Source organism: Mastacembelus armatus, chromosome 2, assembly GCF_900324485.2.
Source record: "Mastacembelus armatus chromosome 2, fMasArm1.2, whole genome shotgun sequence".
Taxonomy (NCBI): Eukaryota; Metazoa; Chordata; class Actinopteri; order Synbranchiformes; family Mastacembelidae; genus Mastacembelus; species Mastacembelus armatus.
The window spans coordinates 3,252,049-3,277,523 of NC_046634.1; the positions used below are offsets into that span (position 1 = coordinate 3,252,049).

Genomic DNA, 25,475 nt, shown 5'->3' on the forward strand with positions numbered 1-25,475 from the left:
CTTCACACTTACTGTATATCAGGCTGCTCACTGTGCTGTCAAAGCACCACTATTTCGTGCTAAAAATCAATAAACAGCACAGCACTAATGTAACACGGGAAAAACTTCCTTCCAGCTGCAGGTAGTTGGACCTTTTCATATGGACTGTTATGAAAGTAGAGTAATCTGCGACTGGACGTGCATATGAATGAATAACTGAGTTTTGAACAGTGCATGGTTTGGGGAAGAGCCTGCCAAGCAGCTGCACACTTCCTCAAAACGCTGGGACACCATCAAACCTGACGAACTTTACTCCGCTGGACATTTATTATCCCACCTTTGAAACTTCAACTCAGATAATATTTTACAGAAAAGCCAGCACCACTTCATTCTCTCCGTACAGCCGACTGGATCGATGGAGTTGTGATTTGGACACATTTTGGTTATACCACAACGGGTTCATGAAAAAATGGTTGGTGGTTGTTAAATACTCACATGTCGGTGTTATGATTAGAGTTTCTGACTTTTGTCTGTTACACTGAACAGGTTTCCATCGGCAAAGTGCTCCTCGGGATCTTTGGGTTAGCAGTCGTTGTCATTTTAATAGCGGTACCCACAGCTATATATTTGAAAGGTGAGTCTTTGCTGTTAAATAGTTAAGATGTTGTCATTAAACGCGTTGCTCCGTTCATACACATAAACAGTACAGTACGCACACGTCATTACGCGTTATATTTGGACAGTTGTTAAAAGGCACGTCGTCAGTATACAGATGGGAATTCAACTATCACAATTTAGATTTACGAGTAATACGTTTCAAATGAACATGATTTAGTTATTTATGACTGAAATCATAGTTTCTGACACAGTGGCATGCCTTTACACATCGTAGATTAAACACACTCAGTACACACGGAGCACCAAGCACTAATCTTGTTTTACGATGATGATGATCATATTGGGATATCACATCTGTAACAGGCTGTAACTTTCCTTCTAACGCGTTTCAGAGGAGAAGGGGGAAAACAAGAACAGAGACTTCAGCCTAGAAAATGTCTTCAACTCTTCACTGAAACCAAAGTCTTACAGCATGATTTGGATCTCAGGTGGGACAAAATAACCCTAACCCTAACCCATCATCAGAATAAGTTCAACCCGCAAGAAACAATGACAGTAAAACAGTTTATAAAATTACAAAATGCATGCTATAATAAATAATACATCCTGCATTAAATCATCAGGGTTCATGCAGTGATTTATAACGTAAGCACGTTTTGCACCCTCATTATAAAGTGCTATGGTACATTTGAGTCATAGGAAATATTTGGTTCATGCAATGGTATGTTCATTTTTCCTCATCTTCTGCTTCAGATCGTGATTATCTGTATAAGTCCGAAGGATCGGTCTACCTCTACAACGTGGTCACAGAAAGCTCCTCCGAGTTCTTGAGCAGAGACAAGTTTGTAAGTTATCGTCCTCATCTCTGGGCTTCTTTTGTATAAGCAATAAGATCATGCGGAGGTGGCTGTGAAACTCTCCCAACGCTTTTTTCCCCCAACACAGAAGGAAGTAAGTGCTTATGACTACCAGCTGTCTGCTGACCACAAATATGTTGCTTTCATGAGCAATTATTCCAAGGTACATTAAACGTTTATCCACATTAATCTGATGTGTGTTTAAAGCTGCAGCGTGATCACACATCATTTTTCTGCTTTTGTCCCATTAGCTGTGGAGGCACTCGTTTACAGCTTCATATTCATTGTACAACCGGGAATTGAAGTAAGTTTTCATTACTTTCTTTTTAAAACAAGAACAAAAACAAAAAAAAACAACAAAAAAATGCACATATGATAAAAGATTAAATAAAGATTAAATTTAATTAGTTTTTAGTTTTTTAAAGTTTTTTTTTACTATTATTTGTTTCAGCAAATCTGTGACACCCTCTGACATTCCAGATGAAGTTCAATACTTTGCCTGGGCTCCTGTAGGGAACAAACTGGTAAGATTGGCCAGTCAAGTGAGTGGTTATATGAACAAAACTTTGAGCGACATTTCTGCTTTCAAGTGGGAGATGGATAAGATGATCAACTACCTTTTCAGAGCCTGTGTATTTGTATTTCTAGGCTTTTGTTTGGAAAAATAATGTGTTCATAAAGACCAGCCCTGAGTCCCCAAAACAGCAGGTCACATTCAATGGCATGGAGAATCTGATTTTAAATGGGATCCCAGACTGGGTGTATGAGGGTAAGTGGTAAATCTAACACAGTCTGTATCTGGATACATGAGTACATTTATTTTAGTATTATGCTTAAGTACTGTTGTCAGGTTCTTGTGCTTTACTTGAGAATTTCCATTTTATGCCACTTAATGCTTATACCAACAGGTTTTTACACTGCAATATGTGATTGTGAATAATAAATAATAATTTAAAGTATTCAGTTACATTTATAGTATATTTATTATAATTTTACTTGTAATAGAGTATTTTTACTTTGTTGAATTGGTACTTAGATGCTGTAGAAAGAAGCATTTAGACATTCAGAAAGTCCAGTATCCACTTCAAAGTGACATTTGCAGCTGTGTGGTCTAATCAAAACCAGAGAATGTTTTTTTCTTTGTTTCTGCAGCATGCCACATTTCAGTAAGCACAAATATTTCATGACAACACAGTTTTGTTTAAACGTTGAGTGCTGAAACTCTTCAGCTACAGTGAAAACAAGAAAGTGAAGCCTGAATATTGTCACGCAACAGCACAGATGCACAGCACTAGTGCATACAGGTTTTAGCACAACTGTTCTAGAGGAAGTCCTAAATCCTAACCCGTCTTCACAATTTCTCCCTTCCAGAGGAGATGTTCTCATCCAATCAGGGCCTCTGGTGGTCACCTGGAGGGAAGTATGTGGCCTATGCTGAGTTCAACGACACAGAGGTCCACACTATAGAGTACTCCTGGTACGGCCAGAACCAATACCCCAGCACTGTTTCTATTCCATATCCAAAGGTGGGAACCTCCATCCAGAGCTTGTTTACTCACCTTTTTACTCAACACTCTTCTATTGACATCATTATAGTCTTGAACTGTGTGTTCAGGGTTCAACTTGCTTGGCAAAATGATTATTATCAGGTGCGTTTTACATACTTTTCTTGTGCAGGCAGGTACACCTAACCCCTTGGCGAAACTGTTTGTTGTTGACACTGACAGTATGGCAAACATAACTGAGGTTGTTATTCCCATCTCATTCAGCTCAAGGTAAAAGTTTCTATGATGAAATTTCTATTATGCGGATCAAGTCTACCCGCCACAAAAACTAAAAGACAAACAGAGGATTTTGCCAGATTTCTTTTTATCTTCCCCTCAGTGAGCACTACCTGGCTTCTGTGACTTGGGTGACAGATAACCGTATTGCTGTCCAATGGTTGAAGAGAGTACAAAACCACCTCATCCTCCAGATCTACAATTTTAATGGATCCAAATGGGAACCTGTTGAGGTAAAACACAACGTTAGAAACAAGTATGATTGTTGTTTTTCATTGGAACAATATACAGAATGAGATACTAGGTGTTGCACAGCAAAACTAGACAAGCAGCTTTTTGATGAGTACACAAACTAGACACAGCAACACTTTTTACTGCATGGAAGGAGAAGGTAAAGCTTTTATAGACCTGTGTTTAGTTCATGCTGTCTAAATTGCTTTCATGTCACCTGCTAATGTGACCGGCTGCCATGCATCCTCAAGTTAAATTTAGCTACACATAAACAATGTAAAGGATGGTTCACGTTTTCCCAGGTCTGTCTAGAAACCTTCACATCCACATGTACATTCACATCCACATGTACATTAAATAAAGAGTTATGCGCAGATCTAAGAGGTTCTCTTATTTCTATTGGCTTGAATAAGAAATTCCAGTAAACCTCTAGACACTGAGGCACTACAATCTATCTACAGTTGAAAAAACAGTTGAACAGTGATTTGTATACATTTCTACAGCACCTCGAGCTGAAGAGTTCCAGCGGTTGGATTGGAAGGGTATGTTACGTCCACAGGATATCCCATATTTAATATTCTATAATTATCCTTTTTAGTAACAGTGAAAATACCAATGAATGTGGCAGCCTTAACTGCACTCATAAAAGACATTCCATATTATGTTGTAATATAAATGTTTTTCCCAGTTCTCTCCACCAGAACCTGTTTTTGCTCCAGACACAAACAGCTATTACCTGCTGATGAGTGACACCAACGGGTACAAACACATCCATCATGTGGTTGGGGTAGGTAGAATGATGACTCCGCTATGACACTGGCTCGTTCAGCAGCCATATCTTATCTGAAAGTTTAAAAAAAAACTCTTTTTGGGGTCATGCACAATGTCCTGTTATAGAATATCACAAGATCATGAACAGTTTACTGTGAGACATCACCACCTCTCACACAATCTGTTCTGACTGATTCATGCAGGGTACACCTACACCGATCACTTCTGGACAATGGGAGGTCATTGACATTCTGAAAGTCACTGCAGACAGTGTGTAAGTTAGTCAACTGCATAAGGCCTGATATGCACACGGTGTTTCTCTTTCACAAACAAGTATATCAGTAATGTCTCAAGTTGCCTCCCAGTCAATGATGTCAATTATTCCACAGATATTATTCAAGTAACCAAGAGGGTGGCAAGCCAGGAGGAAGGAATGTTTACAAGTACAGGATTTAATTTCACAATTTTCACATTTTTACTTATGTGTGAACAGAAATGTTGATTGTTTTCAGACTTACACTCTGTGTGTGTGTGTGTGTGTGTGTGTGTGTGTGTGCGCGCATTTGCATTAGGTGGACCAAACAAGGGACCACATGTCTAACTTGCGGGATACAAAAAGACGACTGTCAATATAACTCAGCTTACTTCAGCCACAATGCCTCCTTCTATCGTATGAGCTGCATTGGTCAGTTATACTTCTTGTTTCAGGCTCCTGTAATATCCAATCATTTGTATGTTTCTATAAAAATAATGTTAATGTACTTTGTATTTAAAGGTCCTGGCATTCCTTATTATTATCTCATGGATAGCAGGAATAATAAAGGTACTATACGGGCTTGTAATTGAATCTGAAATAAGGAGGAAGAAACATTTGTTCAGCTGAGACTTCTCTATGTTTACATCTTCAGAACTGAAAATTCTGGAGGACAATAAAGCGTTCAGCAGCATGATAGCTGACATCCGAATGCCCACCATGCGCCGTGGCACCATCAGACTCGGCGGATACAGTGAGTGAATTCAGGAATAACTAATGAAGAATATTCAGTTCAAGTGGTGGAAATAAGCATTTACATTTACTCATGCACTGTGCTTAAGTACAAGTAAGAGGTATTTGTACTCTGGGTATTTCCATTTTATCTATTCTTAAAATGACTGTAATTTTTCCTATAATAAAGTTAGTTGTTAAGTTTTAGATTAAGTCTGTGATGAAGAAGTGATGACTAGAAGGTATCAAGGTCAGACTGTGACTGTAACAACTGATACTGAAGTACTGATTAGTAAGGACAAAATTTTTATGACTATTTATAACATGAAGAGTCTGACACGCCATTACAGATGATAAGAGGGCTTGACTTAGCAATTGTATAAGAAATAAAAGCTAAATAAAAATAAATAGTGCTCGGAGATTTGTGAGCCCCCAATAAATGAAAAAGAAAGCATGTCACATTCAGAGATATTTTATCTACACTCACAATCGAAACAGGCTGCCTGTGATAATATCTTGTAAATACTTCCCTTTAACTTCACTGGAGCATTTTCCACATCATGCCAAAAATATCCACGTAACAGTTTTAACAAATAGCCATTTTCTGTAGAAGTAGTTCTTTTCATTTTTGAAACTTTAGATCACTACATACATGAAGGCCATACTGCTTTGCCCTATCCTGTTAGATCTCCCCCTGGTTAGTACTACTATGGGAGACCGCCTTGGAAGACCAGGGGTTGTTACACTCTTAGTGCCCGGAAAAGCATCTGACGTAAAACATGTGCCAAATCAATCATGTGGATCAAATTGATCCGCTGTGACGACCCCTAACGCGAGCAGCTGATAGGCAAAAATAAATAAATACATACATGTTTTTTCTAAAAATCATTCTCCACTTAAGTAGGACAGTATTTTTACATTGTCACATAGCTTCATTTATTTCAGAAAAAAAACCTTACCACAGAAAACAATAAATCACGTCTTTTGTTCTTAACAGATCTTTGGTACCAGATGTTTTTGCCTCCAGGGTTTGAAGAATCCAAGAAGTACCCATTACTGATAGATGTGTAAGAGAATTTAGTTATAAAAAACAATAAAATAAAATTAAAGAAGGGATTTTTTTTAGGCAGGGCTATACTATAAACTGATACTGAATTGACCCAAACTTTCAGGTACGCAGGTCCCTGCAGTCAGAAAGCAGATTTCATCTACAGGGTGAGCTGGTCCACCTACCTGGCCAGCACTGAGAAAATCATCGTCGCCAGCTTTGACGGAAGAGGAAGTGGTTACCAGGGCGACAAGTTAATGCATGAAATCTACAAACGTCTGGGAACCTATGAGGTGGAAGATCAGATAACGGCAGCCAGGTAAGGAAAGTGAGGGGCAGTTTGGACAAGTCAGTGCATCTCAAGTAAACAGTTTCACCTTTTTCCAGGACAGCCTGTCAAAACTGGATTGTACCTGTTTTTCTGGTTGAAATACTCCCACATTATACACATACCTGGTGGAAATTTCATGATTATCTCTAAGTCATGGTACTCAGCACACTCCATTTGTTTGTCAGGGATGAATCAATCTGATCCCTTGCCCTCATCTAAAATAAGCATCTTTGTTTGCTTTGATTTTTAGAGAATTCATCAAAATGGGTTTCATTGACAAAGATAGAGTGGCTATCTGGGGCTGGGTAAGTTGTTTCTTAGTTCAAAGGTCAATACATTTCTCTAAAAGTTAATGTTTCACCCTACTGTCAGTGTGCATGGCCTGTTGTAAAGACCAGGAATTAGCTACAATAATGAGCTGTTTATCTTTCGCAGTCTTACGGTGGGTATGTAACATCAATGGCCCTGGGAGCTGGCAGTGGAGTTTTCAAATGTGGAATGTCAGTAGCTCCAGTCTCCAAATGGGAATATTATGGTAGATTTTTGTCTTTTAAAGCAAGTTCACAATCTCTCCAGATCTAATCCACTCACTTTAATGACACACATCATCTGCGATTATTTGTTTATCCCAGATTCCATCTACACCGAGCGTTATATGATGCAACCATCAGAGAATTATCTCGCCTACGCAGTAAGTTTCATGCTCACTGACATCGTGATCACAAAAAGCTCCTTTCTCATGCGTTTCACCGTTATTATTAGTCTGTGGGCACCAATAAACACAAATCTGCGTGTATACAGAACTCAACAGTAACTGAGAGGGCCAAGAATTTCCATTCAGTGCAGTATCTTCTGGTTCATGGAACAGCTGATGGTGAGTTACTGGGTGCTTTTATTTATTTATGTATTTATTAGATATTTTCAGCATTGATCATTTATAAATACCACAAATCCTTGTGTGGAAACTTGAAAATGTAGGATTTGTTAACCTACTGACCTTTAGCACAACCATGAGTTCAACCCTTGTCCCTCACCAAAGCCTCAGGTCATGACATGTCACCTCAGAAACATAATGGATGGACACTGTTAAATTTGCAGTCACGTTCTTGGTGGCCTGCTTTCCTTTCAGCAGCCCCCTTCAGACCAAAATAAGCAGCTACCAGTGAAATCCTTGTTAATCTATTTACTTGTTTGTTTGTTGTGTTTTTCTAGACAATGTTCACTTCCAGCAGGCGGCTGAGATATCAGAGGCTCTGGTGGAGGAACATGTGGACTTTGAGGCGATGGTGAGCAATCTGGAAAAACCAAAGTGGACTCTCCAGGAAACTATATGTTTTCATAAAGATTTGCATTTCAAAAAATATTAACTAGCATATAGACAAGATATGGCTGTTGAGTTGTGCAAAGCATTTACTCTTTTTTCTCGTTTTCAGTGGTACACGGACAAGGACCATGGACTCGACGGTTCAGCCTATCAACACGTTTACACCCACATGAGTCACTTCCTACAGAGGTGCTTTGAATGAAGGTCCACAGACTCACCACCATCATCTTTTGTCATTGTCTCTAAAATTAAAAATTATTTTTCAAAGACTAATTTAAAGTATTAGTGCTCCAAATGCAAATGACCTGAGAGAGAACAATGATTATAATGTGAAGGTTGAAAAGTGAAACTGCACTTGTACAACATCTACATCTAAGGGTTTTTACAGTATTGTATTAAGTTATGCACAGAAATATAATACACCACTGTGATTTTATAAAGTTTTAAGAAATGTATGACATTGTTGATTGTTTGACATAATAGTTGTTTTCTAAGACAATGAAGAGTTAAAGAAGGAAAACTTCACCTTGTTTTAGGTGGATATGCAGCCACATTTCACTAATGCAGAAATGAGAAGGAATGTTGTATTTTCTAAAAGCATAGAAAACATTTGATGTAAATAAAATTGGGCCTGAATCGGCTCCTATAGTCTGATACTTTATTTTTGCTTGATGGGAATTTCTGAATATAACTCAGAGAAGTACTTTGCACTTCCTGCATTGACACCATGCTGATACATCTTTCATTTTTACCAACTGATAATAAAATGTGAGATGCATATGACAGTCATGGATGGTAAATGGACCTTTTTTTTACACTCACGTGCACTCTTTCAATATTTGCCATTGACCCACTCACACACTCATATAGCAACGGTTCCAATGTACAACCACCTCTACTTCCTGAGCCGCAGCCACCCCATACAGCAGTACCTGTACATGAACATTTATTTATACAGCATAAATCGTGCACCTCTACCTTGCGAAACAGAGATAAGTGCTATTGATGCAATAAAAACTGGGAATTTTCCCCATCTTTTAAAGTTGATCGGGAAGAATCCACAGACTGACCTCCCAAATATGTCAGCACATGTATCTCTTCCCATCATGATGACACAGTAGCACATTAGAGCATCTCCCCTACTTTCTGTTTAACAGGATGAGCTGTGTTTGTTTGATCTTAACACCTAAGTAGCAGCTGGCATCATGCATGAATGCCATCTTTCCTTTCTGAACGAACGCTCTGGTTGTTCATGCAGCCAATGAGACAGTGTCCATGTCTAATGGGTTGAGAGTAACAGGTGAATCTGGTAGAGTGGTAAAAATTGGCCCACCTGAGCAGACTCCTCCTCCACATCTTATCCTATATAAGACAAACTAGCAAAACAGGACAGTTAGATAGAGACACCAGCAACAAGCAGAGGAACTATCAGCACCATTCTTTGCAAAGAAAGACGAAATGGTGAGTTATATTTTGCTGCAAAGCTAAAGTCACTTGTTTTTTTTTTACTTTTCTAATCTAATGAGGATTTTTTTATAAACTCAATCTGTATGGTGACTCTCTATGGCTCTATGTGCTGTTCTATGGCAAAGGTTATAACCATGAAAAGCATCTACTCCCTGATCAACATCCTTCTGGTTCTTGGCTGCGTCCAGAGTAGCTGGCAGGTTCCTCTGCTGGAGGCTGACAACAGCTCGAGGTACAGAAATTACATCGAAACTAAATGAAGTTATGTTGTTATTTAAGGGACACAGGTTCTACACAGGTACACAGGTACTCTGTATTTCAATAAAAATAACAGATACACCTAAGCAGAGCTATAATTCTATAGTACAGAATAAAAAACTGGATTAATAAAAAGAAAATAGAAAGAAAATACATTAACAGCTGTGTAAAAATACTACAAATTGATAGTAATTGTCAGACGTTTCGTGCCGTACTGTAGTTTCGAGGCAGATGACACAGTAGTGGATGAGCCAAGGGAGCTGTCGAACACGAAGAGACACTCGGAAGGAACTTTCTCAAACGACTACAGCAAATACCTGGAGGAAAGGAAGGCCCAGGACTTTGTTCGGTGGCTGATGAACAACAAGAGAAGCGGGTCAGTGTGAAAAAAATAATCAGAAGAATCATACCAGATGTGTACTGTATACAGGTTTTCACTTGTTTGGGTCTTTCTCTTGAATGTTTAGTCTAGCTGCATTCAAGCTCAGGATCACCTTCACTGGTTTAATTTTACACTATGTCTCACTGTGTGTTTTTCAGTGCTACAGAAAAGCGCCATGCAGAGGGGACCTTCACCAGCGATGTGAGCTCCTACCTTAAGGACCAGGCAATCAAAGACTTTGTTGCCAAGCTCAAGTCTGGACAAATCAGAAGAGAGTAGGCTGTCTCGCTTTCCTTCTCCTCCCCTACAGTACCAAAACCCCTAACAGCCTACCTGCCTGTGTCTGATTCCACCTTGACAAGAGAGACAGAGACATGTTGAGTCAGAAAGTGCTAATCAACTGCTAACCTACTTCTTGTGCCACTTCAACTTTTTCCTTTCTTTGCTTTGTTTCTTGTGGTTGTGCTAAAATAAATCACCGAAACTTGTTCTACTGCGTTGATTGATATGTTTTCTAGACTGTGTGATGACTGTGAGATTATTTTTTTCACACCAAAACATGCAAAAAGACAAGGAACCAATCATAAATCCAATCACAGCTACCTGTCTTCACAAAAATAATCAACGAATATTTTTTTTGGAAGAACAACGCACATCAAACACTGGAGCTCAAAATGGCAGGTTTCCACACCGTGGGGTCAGTGCCCCCTAATGGGCGGTGTTTACACTGTGTGCCTTGTGTACATACCCAGATCTGAAATGAACAGGCGGGAGGATGTGTTCAGCAGGAGGCATGTAGATGGAAGCTTCACCAGTGATGTGAACAAGGTGCTGGATTCTATGGCTGCCAAGGAATATTTACTCTGGGTTATGACCTCCAAACCCTCAGGGGAAAGGTAAATACTGAGTCACATGACTGATCTGATAATTGCTAGAGGTCTATTTTTAATCATCAGACTTAGTGTGACTGTGATTTTTTTCCCCCATTTACAGTAAAAAAAGACAAGTGGACCAACGTGACACTTCTCAATGAATGCCTGTGTGCTGCACACAAAGCCATATTCACGAAGAAGAGAAAGCCATACTGCTTTGCATATTGTAATGTCAATGTTATATTTAAAATTCGAAGTTTTTTTTTTTAAACTCTATTACCATACATGATGCACAGATACAAAACCTGCTACTCGTCCATAGCATTTATGATACACCAGAAAGTAGAGGTGCAATTGAGGATATATTTTTTCTACATATTTTAATTATTTTCTATGTTTTTAAAGGTGAAAACAAGAACACAAGAAGTGAAATCTCAGGTCGACCTATTGAAAACACAAGAAACATAGTTGGTTTTCACTGCATACTATTAATCTGCTCTGCAAAATAAAAGTTTTTCATTGCGTTTGCAGCATCAGTCTCATTTGCAAACATAGATATCTTCAATGACTTTCACCTAAATTACCTTAGACTGTGTTTCTTCCACCCCATTGGATTCGATTGTAAATTTATCATTTAAAAAGAAATGTTTAAAATACAACAGCTGTCACTACTTGTGATTTATTTGACCAAAAACAGCATGTCATTCAGAGCATACCATTTTACAAAAATATAACTTGATATTTAGTCATACTAACATAAAAAAGACATTACTTAAAAAAAAACAAAACAAAAAAAAAAAAAAAAAAATGGACAGAAGTATATAAACATGACATCTGAATGACACAAAGCTCAGTTTTCAGTTTTGGAACCAAAGGTGAATCCATTAGAGTAAACTGCCAGGATTTGACTGAACACCACCAGGGCTCTCCCATATTTCGTCATCATACACATTAGAGGTAGGTGTGATTTTATCTGTGGTCACTTCGACACTGCGGCATCCTCTGCCAGCTGTCTCTTCATTCTGGATGAATTCCCCTAAAACCTGCTCAGCTCGTGCTCCTGTGTCCAAGGAAAGATCCCTGGACTGTTCTGAGCGAACATGGTCAGTTGGTAAGGCCCGGTCCCGACAGATCTGCGGCGGGTCAACTGCAACAGCTTTGCTTGTTTCCAGATCCTCCTCACTGCCATCCTCTGGGATTGCTGTGCCAGTTTCTGTTGAACTTCTCTCTCCTCCAGCTGTAGAGGCAGACTGGGACCCCGCTGTGATTCCTTCCGATAGTTCTTCCTGCCTTCTCTCATCATGCCCTGATGTGACTGCTGGTTTGGTCCTGATCCACTCCAGGCCAAAGAAGTTGTTGCGGACAACATAACGCACACACTGCAGGAGAACATTCCTCTCATGGCGGATATCTGGGGCTAGTAACTACACAGAGGAAAGAAAACAAAGAAGGACATGGTGGTTGAGAAATGCCTGATTTTTTTCAAGGTAAAACTATGAAATATGCTGATATGATGTCAGATGGCTCCTTACCATCTCAAGTAGAGTTGGATGACGTTTCTGCGGTGTCTCTTGGTGTCTGCCTCCCCTTCCTCCTTTGCCTCTTCCTTTTCGGCTGTTAGTAGAGCCCGGCTGGGGGACTTGGTTTGTTTCTCTTCCGTGTGAAGAGGTCTCCAGGCCTCTACAGGACCCTCTGCCCTGGGATGTCAGTGGTGCTGTGTTTAGAAGAACCTGGTTTTCCTGCACTAGATTTTTAGCTTTCTGAATAGGGTTGGCTGAAACACAAGGAAAACAGCAGTATATTTACACAAGTACTACATTTAAGTACAAAGATGTGAGTACTTTAACTACTGACAGTATAACACCAGATAACACTCCCCACTGACATAGAGATGGTTCTTAGAGACATATGGTTCTGATCAACACTCACTCTCCGATTCTTCACTTTCACTCTCACTCATGGAGCCGTAGTTTGCCAATAAGGAGCCAAGAGCTGAGCTCATCTGTTTAGGGGCCACAACCAGGCCAGCTGTCCTCGACTCCTCAGCTGTATCCTCTCCGTCAGACTCTGGAAACACATAAGAAAAGCATTTCCAGGTTTTTAGGAAGTCTCTGACATTATACAAATCATGATACATAAAAAATGGAAAATCAATGTTTTGTTTTTTTCCTATATGTACTCAATTTATATTTTCAGCATTTCTTATATGTATTGCAGATTGATTTATATATATATATATATATATATATATATATATATACACACACAGCTCAGGTTATACATTTGTTTCTTTTCTGGCTCTGTGCTTCTGCTTTAATACTACTAAAGAACCAAGTCTCACTCTAACTTTAGTAGGTTTATATCAATACAGAAAGAGCTGCATGGGGAATACAGCCCTATAAAGTTTCGGGGTTTATAAGTATAACTTGGCCTTGCTTTACCGACAGGGTTTGTGTAAAAACTGTTCCATGTCCCCAGTGCATCTCACTCACCATGGTCACTGCTGGCCAGCGCTCCCAGTGGGTCCCCATCCCTGCAGGGCTGGGCGAGAGGCGGAGGTCTCTCTGTAGCGCTGTTGTCTACAGGGGGAGGGCCGCGTGGGCATCGCTCCTGAAACCCACGGTGACCTTGGCCACGTGCTCGTCCTCTTCCTCTTCCTCTCATTCGCCTGGGAAAACATTTCACATTTAAACATGACTTTGAGATGGCGTCATGTCAAAGTAAATAAAAGGCAGATACAGTGTTGGTCTGGTTGTAAAATATGTAATTTACACATCTAACTTGCATATTCACCCAAACTGAACTGTCTCTAAGACCCCTCCTGTCTGTTTCCGCAACTCCATCATTTTTTCCTTCTTCTTGATGTTCTGAAGTGTTGGATAGTTTCTGAAAATAGAAGTCACCAGCAAAATCATTATATGTAAAACATAATCTTGATCATCTTGCGGCACAATGTCATCAATACTTCGGAGAATGGCTGCAACAGATTCTTCAATCCAGATATGAATACTGACTTGCGTCTCTCCTCTCTCCATTTTGCAATCTCCTCTGGTGTGTCCAGCTTTATTCTTTTAGCTCCTGGTGCATGGTTCTGCAGTCAGGATAGAAAACGTACACATTATAAAACATAAACAGTGTCTCAGTCTGACATGTGACATCTGTACATTATTGTTCCACTTACATTTCTCCAGTGGATATTGACGATTTTTTCATGAGCCATGAAGCTGCAGTCGGGCACAGAACACTGGGTGAGAGAGTGAGGACAATGAAAACACTCACTAAACAAAATACACAGCGTAGGATCAGAGGATCATATATTGTATACAAGAGCTGAAATTACCTTGACATGCTGAGATATATGTTCATCGTATTTCTCCTGTTTTTTGAAACCACGGTCACACGTGTCACAAAAATGGGAAAACTCTGGCTCTTTCTTATTTTTCTGCTTAACCTTTTTTCCTTGGTTGCCGGGGGGCCTGTAATTCTGTCTCCCACCTCGATGCCAGTCCTGAGCAAAGCCTTGACCTGAAGACATGACTGAAGTTATAGCCACCACAGTGGAACATGCACAAGAAAATCTTCATATATTACTCATATTGTATTATTACTTATAGCCATTAAAGGAACATTTCATTGATTTTACAGGCTGTAAAAATGCATAGTGTCTTACAAGGTCAGGCATTAATATGTCCTGTGAAACTGTATTATGTGACTGACACTAAAACCGGCTGTTTTCATGCATTACTTCTGATATAATCGAGAAAAATACAGATCAACAAAGTCCTATATAAACTCCTCACCGTATGAATGGTTCGGTCCATAGTTCACACGATCTGATGGGAAACCAAACCCTGCTATCGGCCCCTGGTGCCAACCCGCCTGGCCACCGTAGCCCCAGCTGGTCTCGGAGGGCGTCTCGGTCCAGCTCCACATGTTGGGATGGAAGCTGCTGGAGCGGGGCTGAATGGTGCTCGAAGGAGGACTACTAAAGTCCGGAGGGGGATAATGTCCCGCCTCATTCATACTGCTAACCCTGCGGACTCCACTAGATCACTTTAGGTTTGTCACCACACAAACCTCACGTGCTTGTGTTGCTCCTGCTTATACACGCTCGTCACTTCCGGGGAAAGCAGGAAGCAAAGGAAACACGTGCTTACAGAGCTATTTAGTTTGTTTGTTCGTTTTTAAATTCGCACAAGAGAAATCATAGTTGGTGGTTACTGAACAAAAGTATAACACTTTCTTCTCTTTGCATTGTAAAATAGTCTTAGTGTTATTTTAGGTCCTGGCTTGGTGGGGGCGGGTCCTAAACACGAATAAAGGGACAGGGGCCCTCCGCGTTTAGAAACTTTGCTACACACTAATGGGGCCTGAAGGTGGCGACGTCACTTCTCACGCGCAGCTCGTGACCTATGAGAAAACAAACCTTTGCGCAAACACAGAGGGTGAGGTGATGAACAGAAGACAATAAATCTATAATGATTGATGCCTCACACACATTTAGAATAAATCCAGCAGTGTTACTGCCTGACTGCAGCACCAAATACCCCCCATTACATAACCCGGTGTAAAAAAAACTCTAAATACTACACCCTATAATCTTATTATCAGCGTCATTACAGTGCTGCTCCTAACAAAACACGTGTGCGGGCTTCAGGCTTTCAACAACAACAGATTGTATCATGGGACATATCACTAATTAAAACTTTGATTTTGGACGCGCCAACTCCTCGGGATGCTGTTCTTCTTCTATTTGTTTTGTTCTGTAGATGTTACAGATTATGTTCTGTATACTGCCACCTGCTGTACCGGAGGCCAATGTAGGAAACATACAGTATCAATTACACCTAAGGCTCATATTAGTCAATGAGTAATAGTTTGGTTCAGTTGTCCATCAGATGTCACTGAAGCCTTGAAGCTGTGAATCTTTTTCGATACAATTAGAAGGAAATAGCTTCATGAGCCTTCACCTGCCCATCACTAGTGAACTATACAAAAGCATCTGTATAATTCCTGCATGTCAGTAAAATCAATGGACAAGCACATGAAGGATTTCAGGATTTATGACGACTGTGTTGAAATGTATACGAGTTGTGTCCACTGAATGAAAACAGTGTTTCTGCACTATAAAAAAGGAAATCTGAGAATCACACAGTTTCTGATGAATGACGGGTTGTTTCTTCATGCAAGATAGATTTGTTATTTACACAGAACTGCAGCTGTCTCTGGGGTCTTGATGTGATGAAAGAACAAAAAGAAGTCCAACTTTTAGTTGTCCCAGCCCCACACAGCAGCTCACAACTTTGAGTTAAAAAAACAAACAAAACACAATCACAACAAATATTACATTTTCAATACATAGTTAACGTGCTATAGAATTAATGTTCATTTTCTGGTATTGTATATATGTACATATATATATTGCTTAATTGGTTTAAAATTTATCTATGAACATTGTGCAATTGTGTTTTCGTAGTAACAAAGTGATTTTGGCATGTTTGGCTTGCCGTAGCCCGCTGCTCCTCTATCACCACGTGTGTTTCAGAGAGTAGGAGCAGCGTTTAGAAACGGGGAAGGCTGTCTGCTCTGCGAGGAGAGCAAACTCTACAAGCAGAGTTTAGGTTAAGAGAGCCGCTGCCAAAATGCTCGTTTTATTTGAGACCGCAGCTGGATTTGCAATTTTCAAGGTGTGTAGTCGGCCTTTCTTTCCTGCCAGTTCCAGAAAGAGCATTTTATACCATGTCGCTACTTGAGCTAGCTCGGCTTAGCCCAGTTGCTACTTAGCGCAGTGAAGGTTCATTCACTCGTATGTAACGTTAACATCGCTAGATGTGAGCAAAGCGAGTGGGCAGTATTTTGATTTTTATTCAAGCGCCCTGATGTGTGTGATTTAAAGCGGTTTGCTGGTACGAGTGATACTTGTTAACGTACAGGCTAACATGAAGTTAGCAATCTGAAGGCCCTGCAGCCACGTGTGCACACCGGCGATAACTCAATGGGGCTAACAGTGGCCAATTGTACTCCTCACAGCAGCCAAGTGGTAATCCCAACTGTTTAATGTGAGGCCACTAATACAAAGTGTTTTTATTCAAGGTCCTCGATGAATCCAAGCTGCAGCAGGTCGACAGCCTGTATAAGGACTTTGAGACTCCCGAGAAGGCCAACAAAATGTAAGTGTTCAGCTGGGACTGTTACCAAAAGGCTGTCATTGATGGTTGTGTAGTGTGGTTCTTATACACGAGAAGGAAGTAACCACTGTTTTGGGGTTTTGTCCCTGTCAGTGTGAAGCTGAAGCACTTTGAGAAGTTTCAGGACACAACAGAGGCCTTAGCAGGTAATCGGACATGTCTGTAATGAGGTTAAAACATGAGAAATCTCAGGCTTTGTCACCACCACATTGTTTCATATCAGCAGGTAGTTTAGCTTAAGTAAGGTAAACATTAATAACTGATTAATAAAAAGTTTTTTTATAATCTGTATTAGACTGAGCCCTCTGCCATTAACTCTCATGCATCAGTTTATGTAGGTGTTACAGCTCATGTGATGCAATGTTCTCATCTTCTTCCTCTCAGCTGTCACTGCACTTGTCGAGGGAAAAATTGGCAAGAGTTTGAAAAAGGTGCTGAAGAAAGTAGTGGCCAAGGAGGCTCACGAACAGCTGGCAATCAGTGATGCAAAACTCGGTGGAGTTATTAAAGTACGTGACCCAAGTTCTTCGTAATTAACGTTCAGCAGCTGAGCATTATTTGCAGGCGTTGTTTTGAATAGATTGTGGTTTTCAGGACAAGCTGGACCTGAGCTGTGTCCACAGTCCTGCTGTGGCTGAACTGATGAGATGCATCAGGAACCAGATGGAGAGTCTCATCCCTGGGCTTCCTCCCAGAGAGATCAGTGCTATGTCCTTGGGCTTGGCTCACAGGTTGGTAGCACACAGCTGCAGTATTGCATGAACGTGACTGCTGCCTGTGATTACACTTGCTGTCTGAAACTTTCCTGTAGATTTTTCTCAGCATTCGTCACTACCACTGAGGCAGTGCATTCATCAACACATATTAATTGACCATAGTGTGTGAAGATACTCACCTGTGTTCTTGTGTGTTTGCAGTTTATCTCGCTACAAGCTGAAGTTCAGTCCGGACAAAGTGGACACCATGATTGTGCAGGCCATTTGTAAGTTGTTACTTCTGCTGGTTTGTTGTATGAGAATAGATCTAAAAATATGTATTTATGAATATGATGTTTGGTGACTTAGTGTTTCTTATCTTTGACTCTTCAGCACTTCTGGACGACCTGGATAAGGAGCTCAACAACTACATAATGCGTTGCAGAGAGTGGTACGGCTGGCACTTTCCTGAGCTTGGAAAAATCATCACGGACAACTTGGCTTACTGCAAAAGTGTCCGCAAAATTGGTAAAAATAACGTGCTTCTGTACATTACTATTTAAACATACTCCATTCATTTAGTGTAAGGCTCCTTATGAAGAGTAAGCTGGACTTTGAGTAAAACTGGTGGATCCTGTTTAGCTCAAAGTGCTGGTGTGTGTTTCCAGGGGATCGCACAAACGTGGCCGGCTCGGACCTGTCAGACATCCTCCCCGAGGAAATCGAGGCCGAGGTTAAACTGGCTGCTGAGATCTCCATGGGAACAGAAGTGTCAGAGGAGGACATCAGCAATATTAAGCACCTATGTGATCAGGTATGTGTCGTTTTTCATCATAATGTTTAGACCAATACGTCCTTACTTTCTTATTTCACTGTCAGGAAAACCTAGTGACAGTAGTGATGATGATGACAGTTGTCTTTGTCCTGAAACAGTCCATGTGGGTTATCAGTCACTACCTCTTCTGAACTGTCACACCAACACCTCCTGTGATGCTTTAATGTGTTCGCTCCTCGGCTGCTGCCACTTGTAACAGGAAGTTTGCCTCCTCCAGGTGATAGAGATTTCAGAATACCGCGCTCAGCTCTACGACTACCTGAAGAATCGAATGATGGCGATCGCCCCCAACCTGACAGTAATGGTGGGTGAGCTGGTCGGCGCCCGTCTCATTTCACATGCTGGTAAGTCGCAAAGAGGTTACTGTGCGAAAACCGACCAAGCAGTGATGATGGCGACTATATGTCACTTTCCTGAAAATGAGTGATGGGTTTTAAGTCACTACCTCATCTGAGCTTGGTTTACATACTCAGTGAGCAGGTACTAGTGAGCACATTTATATTTACATGTTTCTTTCTGCTTTATGTCAAGGTTCGCTCTTGAATCTGGCAAAGCACCCAGCCTCCACGGTGCAGATCCTCGGCGCAGAGAAGGCTCTTTTTAGAGCCCTGAAGACACGCAAAGACACGCCCAAGTACGGTCTCATCTACCACGCCTCTCTTGTGGGCCAGACCACTGCCAAGAACAAGGGCAAGGTGAGTTCAGAAGGGCTGGTAACTGGGCTAGGTAATAACTTGTGAGTCCAGTAAAAAACTTGGGCTGTGCTTGTTGTTTAGATCTCCAGGATGCTGGCAGCTAAAGCAGCACTGGCTATTCGATATGATGCCCTGGGCGAGGACACAAATGCAGAAATGGGAGCAGAGAACCGAGCCAAACTGGAGGCCAGGCTGCGGCAGCTGGAGGAGCGGGGTGTAAGTACAGCTACAAGAGTCATTTACCATGTCCACAGATATTATGCTACTTCTTTCTACTTATCAGTCTGAATAAAAAGGTGTTTTGGTCAGTCTCTGTGGCTCTCAGCCCCAATCCCAGTGGTTGCTGCTGATCAGTTCATAGTTTGGTTTTAGTGAACTGACTAGAATGTTGTTCTGATAAATTAGGTGAATTGATGTCTACTTTTCTTTCTGCTTGTCATCTAATTTCTCCCCCTCCACAACTTTTTTTTCTAGATCCGCAGAATCAGTGGAACAGGCAAAGCGATGGCAAAGGCAGACAAGTACCAGCACAAGAGGTGAGGATTCCTAAACGACTCAATTCCGAAGGGCATGTATATTTCCATGCGTAGTATGAAAGGTATTAAATACCCACATTTCCATCCACAGTGAGGTGAGAATCTATGATCCGTCCGGCGATTCTACAATTCCCTCCACTTCGAAGAAAAGGAAGTTTGAGGAGGAGGAAGAGGATGTGGCTGTAACACCAGTCGTCAAATCTAAAAAGCCCAAAAAGGAACCAGTAACAGAAGGTGAGTGAAGCTCATCTGTTGTCTTAATGTCCACACTGGACCTCATGATGCTAATGGTGTTTTGTCTCCTTGGTGTTTTTTATTTCCGTAGAAGCAGAAGAAGCCGAGACATCGGCAGCAACAGAGGAGACTCCTAAGAAAAAGAAGAAGAAAAAGAAGGACAAGAATGTGGAGGCTGAGCTGGAGGAACCAAAGGAGGAAGAAGAAGAGTTAGCTGTAACAGAGGTGAGACACAAGTTTAAAGACAATAAATTTGACTCATGACACATTTGACTAATAAAGTTTATCTATTTGAATTGTTTTAATATTTTCTAACTGGTCCTTTTTTTTCTCTCTTCAGTCAACAGAGAAGAAGAAAAAGAAGAAAAAAAAGAAGATAAAGGAGGAAGAAGAAGAAGATGACTGAAAGAGTCGACAGTGTATATACTTCATTTTACAGTTTTTATGTTGATTGTTTTTTAGTTTTGAATACATCTGTATCAGACCTGCTTCAAGCACAGAGCAATGATTTGAAAGGGTTTCCCAGTTCTCTTGTGATGATCCTTGTCTAAGACTGTGAACATCTGCCCTGGTCAATAAACATTTTTCTTTAATTCTGTGGTTTGATTGTACATCTGAAAGATGTCACACTGGGTGACAGAACTTCAATCTTTTACACTGAAGGACAACAGCCAGATATCACATTAAAAAAAAAAAACAGTTTGTACAGAGAAATGTCTGGGAACATGAAATAAGACTATTTCATGGTTACTGGGTTTATTGTCATTTCAGAGAAATGACAATGTGTTTTGTATAGATGAAAAACTTTGGTACACAAACAGCACCAGTTGTAAAGTTGACAATCAAGAAGTCGACAGTCACTAGTGAGTTAAAATGTTAAACTGACTCTGACTTTGCCTAAATCAATACGTGAAAATAATGGAGAAATAATTTGGAGATAGATGAATGTGGCACTTAAATCGTTTATTAGTTTTTTTTCTGTCAGCCTCCACACGAGGTCGCTGAATGAAGTGAGAGCTGATATCAGGCATTACCCGAGGAGCACCGATCCGCAGAGGATCGATGTGATCTGGGCTCAGCTGGCGTCCTTGCTTCGTACCACGTGGCCTGGCTACACGAGTCAGATGTGTTGTGAAGGACCAGCATTACCGTCCAGCTAACAGAACCACCGTCACAGATAACACCTCTGAGAGAAAACATGTCGCAGCTACAGGCGAGGTTCTTCACGGAGGACCAAAGGTGAGCTCTGGACCCTTTGACCAAACACAGGACCCATGGAAAGGACGGGATTAGTTAGCGGGCTAGCCGACTAGCTGTGTCTTCCAGTAAACACACACTGTTATACACTGTCGTTTTCTTACGTACACTCTGGCTGAGGCTTAATTACTGCTGATGTTTTTATCAAACCAAAGCTCACAATCCCAGGATATGACTGAGTGCTTCCTTGTGTTTGTTTATGTGGTATAAAGTAACTTCTATGGCCAATGAGGCCTTTAAATGTCAATGGCAGGTGTGGTTTTGATTAGTGTAACTAAAGTTACAACGTTTCTCTGTAGGTATGTTGTAGATGATGTGCCATTCTCCATCCCAGCTGGCTCCGAGGTGCAGGACCTCAGCAATGTCATCAACAAGCTACTGGAGGCTAAACATGGTAAATGTATATTTAGTTTCATCTTCTGTTTTAGGTCAGTATTTATTTTTTGTTATACTTTAATGCATGTGTGGCTTTTTTTTTTTTGTTTCAACAGCATCTCACAAGAAAGTGGACTTCGATTTCCTGATCAAGGGTCAGTTCCTGCGAACGCCGCTGTCCACTCACATGGAGACCGAGGGCATATCAACGGTATGACGAGCCTCAGTGGCACATTCTGTGCGTGATGAGGGAGGGATGGACTGTCAGAGAGAAGGATCTGATGGGGATCTGTTTCTCCTAAAGCGTGAGCACAAACAGGACTGTGACAGCTGTGTGTCTGTTTCAGGAAGAAGTGGTGGAGATAGAGTATGTGGAGCGAATCACAGCGCCAGAGCCGGAGGAGTGCATGATGCATGATGACTGGATTAGCTCCATAGATGCAGATGCTGAATGGTGAGAAGCACAAACAGGGAATGTTTTGCCACCTTGATGTAACTTTTTGTTTGTTTTTAGTCCAGGTGTAATTTTTGTTACATGATCTATTTATTGGGAAACATATGATGCTGCTTTAGTCAAGCTGTGAACTTTGAAATTCAAAGATCCTGTAGATCTGTTTTGTCCCTGTGGTTTTTTTTGGCAGGATCCTATCAGGGTCGTATGATAAGACAGCCAGGATCTGGTCTGTGGAGGGCAAGGCGGTGATGACGGTGGCAGGACACACAGATGTAGTCAAAGACGTAGCCTGGGTCAAAAGAGGTGAGTGGGACAGGATAGTGGACATTCACACTGTTAATAATAAACTTTGTTAAAACATATTTGGGGATGTTTTCTGTGCAGATGGTCTGACTTCTCTGCTTTTGACGGCCTCTCTGGACCAAACCATCCTGCTCTGGGAGTGGAACTCTGAGAGGAACAAGGTGAAAGCCAGACACTGCTGTCGGGGACACACCGGGAGCGTCGACACCGTTTCCACAGACCCCACTGGCTCAAAGGTAAAGCTGAAGGGGATTAAAACAAACTATGAAGTCAAAATAGGCTTCAGTTTATCAGTCTAATGTTTTTGTCACTCACTTCTAGTTCTGCAGTGGTTCCTGGGACAAAATGTTGAAAATTTGGTCAGCAGGTATGTGCTCAGAATAATGACTCTTAAGCATTACTGTACTTTTACTGAAATTTCTATGTAGCTACAACATATTCGGTCTGCTGTCAGTGCCCACAGATGAAGCAGATGAGATTGAAGAACCTGCTGACAGACCAAGAAAGAAACAGAAGACTCAGCAGCTGGGCCTGACCAGGGTAAGTGCTGAGTTGGAGAATAACTCGCCTCAAAATTGATGGCTTGAAGTTAACATGTCAAATGGGTTTCAAGAAGGGTTGTCAAAACATGAGGTTCTAATGTTCACGCACTGACACAGACCCCCCTGATGACGTTGTCTGGACACAGTGAGGCAGTGTCCTCTGTCCTGTGGTGTGACAGTGAGGAGGTTTGCAGTGCATCGTGGGACCACACCATTCGGGTGTGGGACGCCGAGACCGGAGAGATGAAGACTACACTGGTGAGACACAATTAGACACAAATTCTAGCAGGTGAAACACTGAACTCATGACGTTTTTGTTGTTACTTCTCCATATTTTCATAAAAATTGCATAAATACTAACTGCAAAAATGTTGGTACATACCTAAAACTGAAAGGTAAGCATTGTACATAAGTGAAAAATAGATACGTGGAATCATTTTGAGACTATGTGGCATTTCCCATAATAAACCGACATTGTTCTACTTTCCACAGACGGGCAGTAAAGTGTTTAACTGCATTTCCTACTCCCCTCTGTGTCGACGACTGGCCTCAGGCAGCACTGACAGACACATCAGACTGTGGGACCCTCGCACCAAAGGTACCACCTAGATATAAATAGTGCAGGTGTCTTAATGTGAAAGACTATTTTTCTGCATTTGCGCCCGTCTCTTCCCCTCTTCACGGCTCTTCTTGCCTCCAGACGGGTCGCTGGTGCTGCTGTCTCTGACCTCCCACACTGGCTGGGTCACGGCTGTGAAATGGGCGCCTTCGGATGAACACCAGCTGGTCTCCGGTTCCCTTGACAACCTGGTGAAACTATGGGACACCAGAAGGTCTGCGAAGCTCACAACTCACTGTAGACTTTATAAAATATGTGTCCTGTTGGCAGTAAAGGGGAATTTAGATTTTTATGGTGTTAGTAGAAAACAGCTTTAAAATAATGTTAATATGGTTCAGATATAGTTAGATGAAATCTGTGAGACATGGCTAAAAATGCTTTTATGTGCTTTCCTGTATTCACCGACTTTAGGCCCAATTTGCTTAATTAAATGCAATTTGGTGGGACAGATGGTTACCGTGGTTACGCTGCTATTTGTACAAGCTGTACTCTCTACACAGAGCAAGCAGAAACAGAATAGAATTCCTCAGTAGACATTTTCAGTAGCTAATGAGATCATACACCGGATAATGCTGTTACAGAGTGAAAGGTCACTTGTGCAGAGTGTGGAGCGAGACATCCTGCTCATTCCACACATCTTTGAGTAAACATCTGTCTGCCAGTGACGCCTGTTTTATGAAACTAGGCTTCCTGTCTTTGTCAGAATGGCACACAAAACCGAGGGGCCTTTTTTTTTTTTTCAGCCTGCATGTACAACATGACAACACTTAGTAAGAATTAGTTGGTTTTGTACTGAGTTGTATCTAAATTGTATGTGAATAATTTAGATTGTTAAAGGCATCACCCAGATGTGACTATTATTGTCTTACAGCTGTAAGGCTCCTCTGTATGACCTGGCTGCCCACGAGGACAAAGTCTTTTGTGTGGACTGGACGGAAAGCAATGTAAGACACACCTGCTGTCCTCTAAGATTTCAACCTCACGGCAACACCTCATACACAACGTCACTGTGTAACTTGCTGTCTCCTTTGTTTCCTTTTCAGCTGATGTTGAGCGCAGGTGCAGACAACAAGCTGTACACCTACAGATACACAGCATGTCAGACAGATGTGGGGGCGTAGATTCAACAGCCAGTATGACCTGCCTAGACTCAAGACGTCCATCACCACAGATGCTCAGGATGGGACAGATGGCTACATGGCATCAGTTTTGACAGACACATAAAAGCAGCAGGGATTTTGTATTTTGTGATGTGGAACCTTTGCTGTCCTGGTTATTTTCTTAACCCCTTAGTTTTTACACATATTTTCTTATGGATTGTCTTTGTTTTCCTATAATCCAAGAAAACTATAAATCTATTGACTCCTAAAATGAAGTCTCCTGAAGTTAATGCTGCATTTCATAGTTTTTTTTTTTAATTTATTTTTATTGGTATTGTCCTTCTAATTGAAGCACAATTTGAGGATGGAAACTAAACCTTCAGAAAACTAAAAATGGTCCAGTCAAGTTGCGTTGGGTTTCTTCTGTAGACATGAACTGGTTTGACTAGAGAGGAGCTAAATCGAAGAGGTATCACTCTGTTTATTTATGTTATACCACCATATGATGTGCGTGTGGTTTGTCTTGAAGGAAAAAAATGTAAAAAATGAGTTATGCTGCTGCATTGTTAATAATGTGGAAAGAAATGTCTTGTGAAATAAATGACCTGACTACAGAAAGGCCAGGGTGGAGAAGTAGCTTCACCACATGGGCATTGAATTGTTCGTAAGTCAGGACAAATGGGACTTGGAGGATTCTGCGTTTCTTGTTTTTCAGGTTATTTGTTTGATGACGCGAAA

General features: G+C 41.1%; 5 protein-coding genes and 2 non-coding genes across 7 annotated transcripts; 6 read left to right on the forward strand and 1 right to left on the reverse strand.

The window, feature by feature from the left end:
• Positions 1–35: 35 nt before the first annotated feature.
• Positions 36–8,708, forward strand: LOC113127558 (dipeptidyl peptidase 4-like). The gene is made up of 26 exons (XM_026302243.1): positions 36–451; positions 526–613; positions 990–1,085; positions 1,351–1,442; positions 1,543–1,617; positions 1,706–1,758; positions 1,906–1,978; positions 2,103–2,223; positions 2,826–2,980; positions 3,132–3,229; positions 3,339–3,468; positions 3,970–4,008; positions 4,155–4,253; positions 4,441–4,511; positions 4,627–4,680; positions 4,810–4,922; positions 5,013–5,060; positions 5,146–5,244; positions 6,220–6,289; positions 6,395–6,589; positions 6,852–6,906; positions 7,037–7,136; positions 7,234–7,292; positions 7,403–7,475; positions 7,814–7,887; positions 8,035–8,708. The coding sequence occupies exons 1-26, from the start codon at positions 449–451 to the stop codon at positions 8,125–8,127; spliced, it is 2,226 nt and encodes a 741-aa protein (XP_026158028.1). The 5' UTR covers positions 36–448; the 3' UTR covers positions 8,128–8,708.
• Positions 8,709–9,294: 586 nt separating this feature from the next.
• LOC113127363 (glucagon-1-like) lies at positions 9,295–11,112 on the forward strand. The gene is made up of 6 exons (XM_026301847.1): positions 9,295–9,386; positions 9,518–9,624; positions 9,871–10,026; positions 10,191–10,307; positions 10,785–10,928; positions 11,026–11,112. Exons 1-6 carry the CDS (start codon positions 9,384–9,386, stop codon positions 11,063–11,065), a joined length of 567 nt encoding a protein of 188 aa, XP_026157632.1. The 5' UTR covers positions 9,295–9,383; the 3' UTR covers positions 11,066–11,112.
• Positions 11,113–11,252: 140 nt separating this feature from the next.
• On the reverse strand, positions 11,253–15,010 carry nufip1 (nuclear FMR1 interacting protein 1). The gene is made up of 9 exons (XM_026301819.1): positions 14,705–15,010; positions 14,245–14,429; positions 14,086–14,148; positions 13,919–13,995; positions 13,698–13,790; positions 13,397–13,572; positions 12,834–12,971; positions 12,437–12,678; positions 11,253–12,328 (listed from the first exon to the last, which is right to left on the reverse strand). Exons 1-9 carry the CDS (start codon positions 14,925–14,927, stop codon positions 11,789–11,791), a joined length of 1,737 nt encoding a protein of 578 aa, XP_026157604.1. The 5' UTR covers positions 14,928–15,010; the 3' UTR covers positions 11,253–11,788.
• A 1,425-nt stretch (positions 15,011–16,435) lies between these two features.
• On the forward strand, positions 16,436–20,680 carry nop58 (NOP58 ribonucleoprotein homolog (yeast)). Its single transcript, XM_026301721.1, has 15 exons — positions 16,436–16,591; positions 16,998–17,074; positions 17,186–17,238; positions 17,477–17,601; positions 17,687–17,823; positions 18,010–18,074; positions 18,181–18,315; positions 18,456–18,601; positions 18,840–18,966; positions 19,154–19,317; positions 19,399–19,533; positions 19,792–19,853; positions 19,945–20,087; positions 20,179–20,312; positions 20,428–20,680. Exons 1-15 carry the CDS (start codon positions 16,547–16,549, stop codon positions 20,491–20,493), a joined length of 1,614 nt encoding a protein of 537 aa, XP_026157506.1. The 5' UTR covers positions 16,436–16,546; the 3' UTR covers positions 20,494–20,680.
• On the forward strand, positions 18,677–18,760 carry LOC113127614 (small nucleolar RNA SNORD11B). Its single transcript, XR_003295456.1, has one exon. It is a non-coding gene; the product is annotated as a small nucleolar RNA SNORD11B (small nucleolar RNA).
• Positions 19,000–19,083, forward strand: LOC113127612 (small nucleolar RNA SNORD11B). The gene has a single exon (XR_003295454.1). It is a non-coding gene; the product is annotated as a small nucleolar RNA SNORD11B (small nucleolar RNA).
• A 485-nt stretch (positions 20,681–21,165) lies between the features above and the next one.
• wdr12 (WD repeat domain 12) lies at positions 21,166–25,008 on the forward strand. Its single transcript, XM_026301750.1, has 13 exons — positions 21,166–21,326; positions 21,644–21,738; positions 21,836–21,930; positions 22,067–22,173; positions 22,361–22,476; positions 22,558–22,712; positions 22,798–22,843; positions 22,931–23,016; positions 23,136–23,276; positions 23,511–23,616; positions 23,719–23,851; positions 24,509–24,581; positions 24,681–25,008. The coding sequence occupies exons 1-13, from the start codon at positions 21,286–21,288 to the stop codon at positions 24,756–24,758; spliced, it is 1,272 nt and encodes a 423-aa protein (XP_026157535.1). The 5' UTR covers positions 21,166–21,285; the 3' UTR covers positions 24,759–25,008.
• The last annotated feature ends 467 nt before the right edge of the window (positions 25,009–25,475 follow it).

Excerpts from the sequence above, each read along its gene's own strand:
- nufip1 (XM_026301819.1), bottom strand. The coding sequence starts at position 14,927 with ATGAATGAGGCGGGACATTATCCCCCTCCGGACTTTAGTAGTCCTCCT. Across the intron at positions 14,149-14,244 it reads ATATATCTCAGCATGTCAAG|TGTTCTGTGCCCGACTGCAG; the intron begins GTAATTTCAGCT and ends TCTCTCACCCAG. Across the intron at positions 12,972-13,396 it reads GCTGGCCAGCAGTGACCATG|AGTCTGACGGAGAGGATACA; the intron begins GTGAGTGAGATG and ends ATGTGTTTCCAG.
- nop58 (XM_026301721.1), top strand. The coding sequence starts at position 16,547 with ATGCTCGTTTTATTTGAGACCGCAGCTGGATTTGCAATTTTCAAG. Across the intron at positions 19,534-19,791 it reads GGCAGCTGGAGGAGCGGGGT|ATCCGCAGAATCAGTGGAAC; the intron begins GTAAGTACAGCT and ends TTTTTTTTCTAG. Across the intron at positions 20,088-20,178 it reads AAAGGAACCAGTAACAGAAG|AAGCAGAAGAAGCCGAGACA; the intron begins GTGAGTGAAGCT and ends TTATTTCCGTAG.
- LOC113127558 (XM_026302243.1), top strand. Across the intron at positions 3,230-3,338 it reads CCCATCTCATTCAGCTCAAG|TGAGCACTACCTGGCTTCTG; the intron begins GTAAAAGTTTCT and ends TCTTCCCCTCAG. Across the intron at positions 5,061-5,145 it reads GGATAGCAGGAATAATAAAG|AACTGAAAATTCTGGAGGAC; the intron begins GTACTATACGGG and ends TTACATCTTCAG.
- LOC113127363 (XM_026301847.1), top strand. Across the intron at positions 10,308-10,784 it reads TCTGGACAAATCAGAAGAGA|ATCTGAAATGAACAGGCGGG; the intron begins GTAGGCTGTCTC and ends GTACATACCCAG. Across the intron at positions 10,929-11,025 it reads TCCAAACCCTCAGGGGAAAG|TAAAAAAAGACAAGTGGACC; the intron begins GTAAATACTGAG and ends CCCCATTTACAG.
- wdr12 (XM_026301750.1), top strand. The coding sequence starts at position 21,286 with ATGTCGCAGCTACAGGCGAGGTTCTTCACGGAGGACCAAAG. Across the intron at positions 23,277-23,510 it reads GAGAGATGAAGACTACACTG|ACGGGCAGTAAAGTGTTTAA; the intron begins GTGAGACACAAT and ends TACTTTCCACAG. Across the intron at positions 23,852-24,508 it reads AAACTATGGGACACCAGAAG|CTGTAAGGCTCCTCTGTATG; the intron begins GTCTGCGAAGCT and ends ATTGTCTTACAG.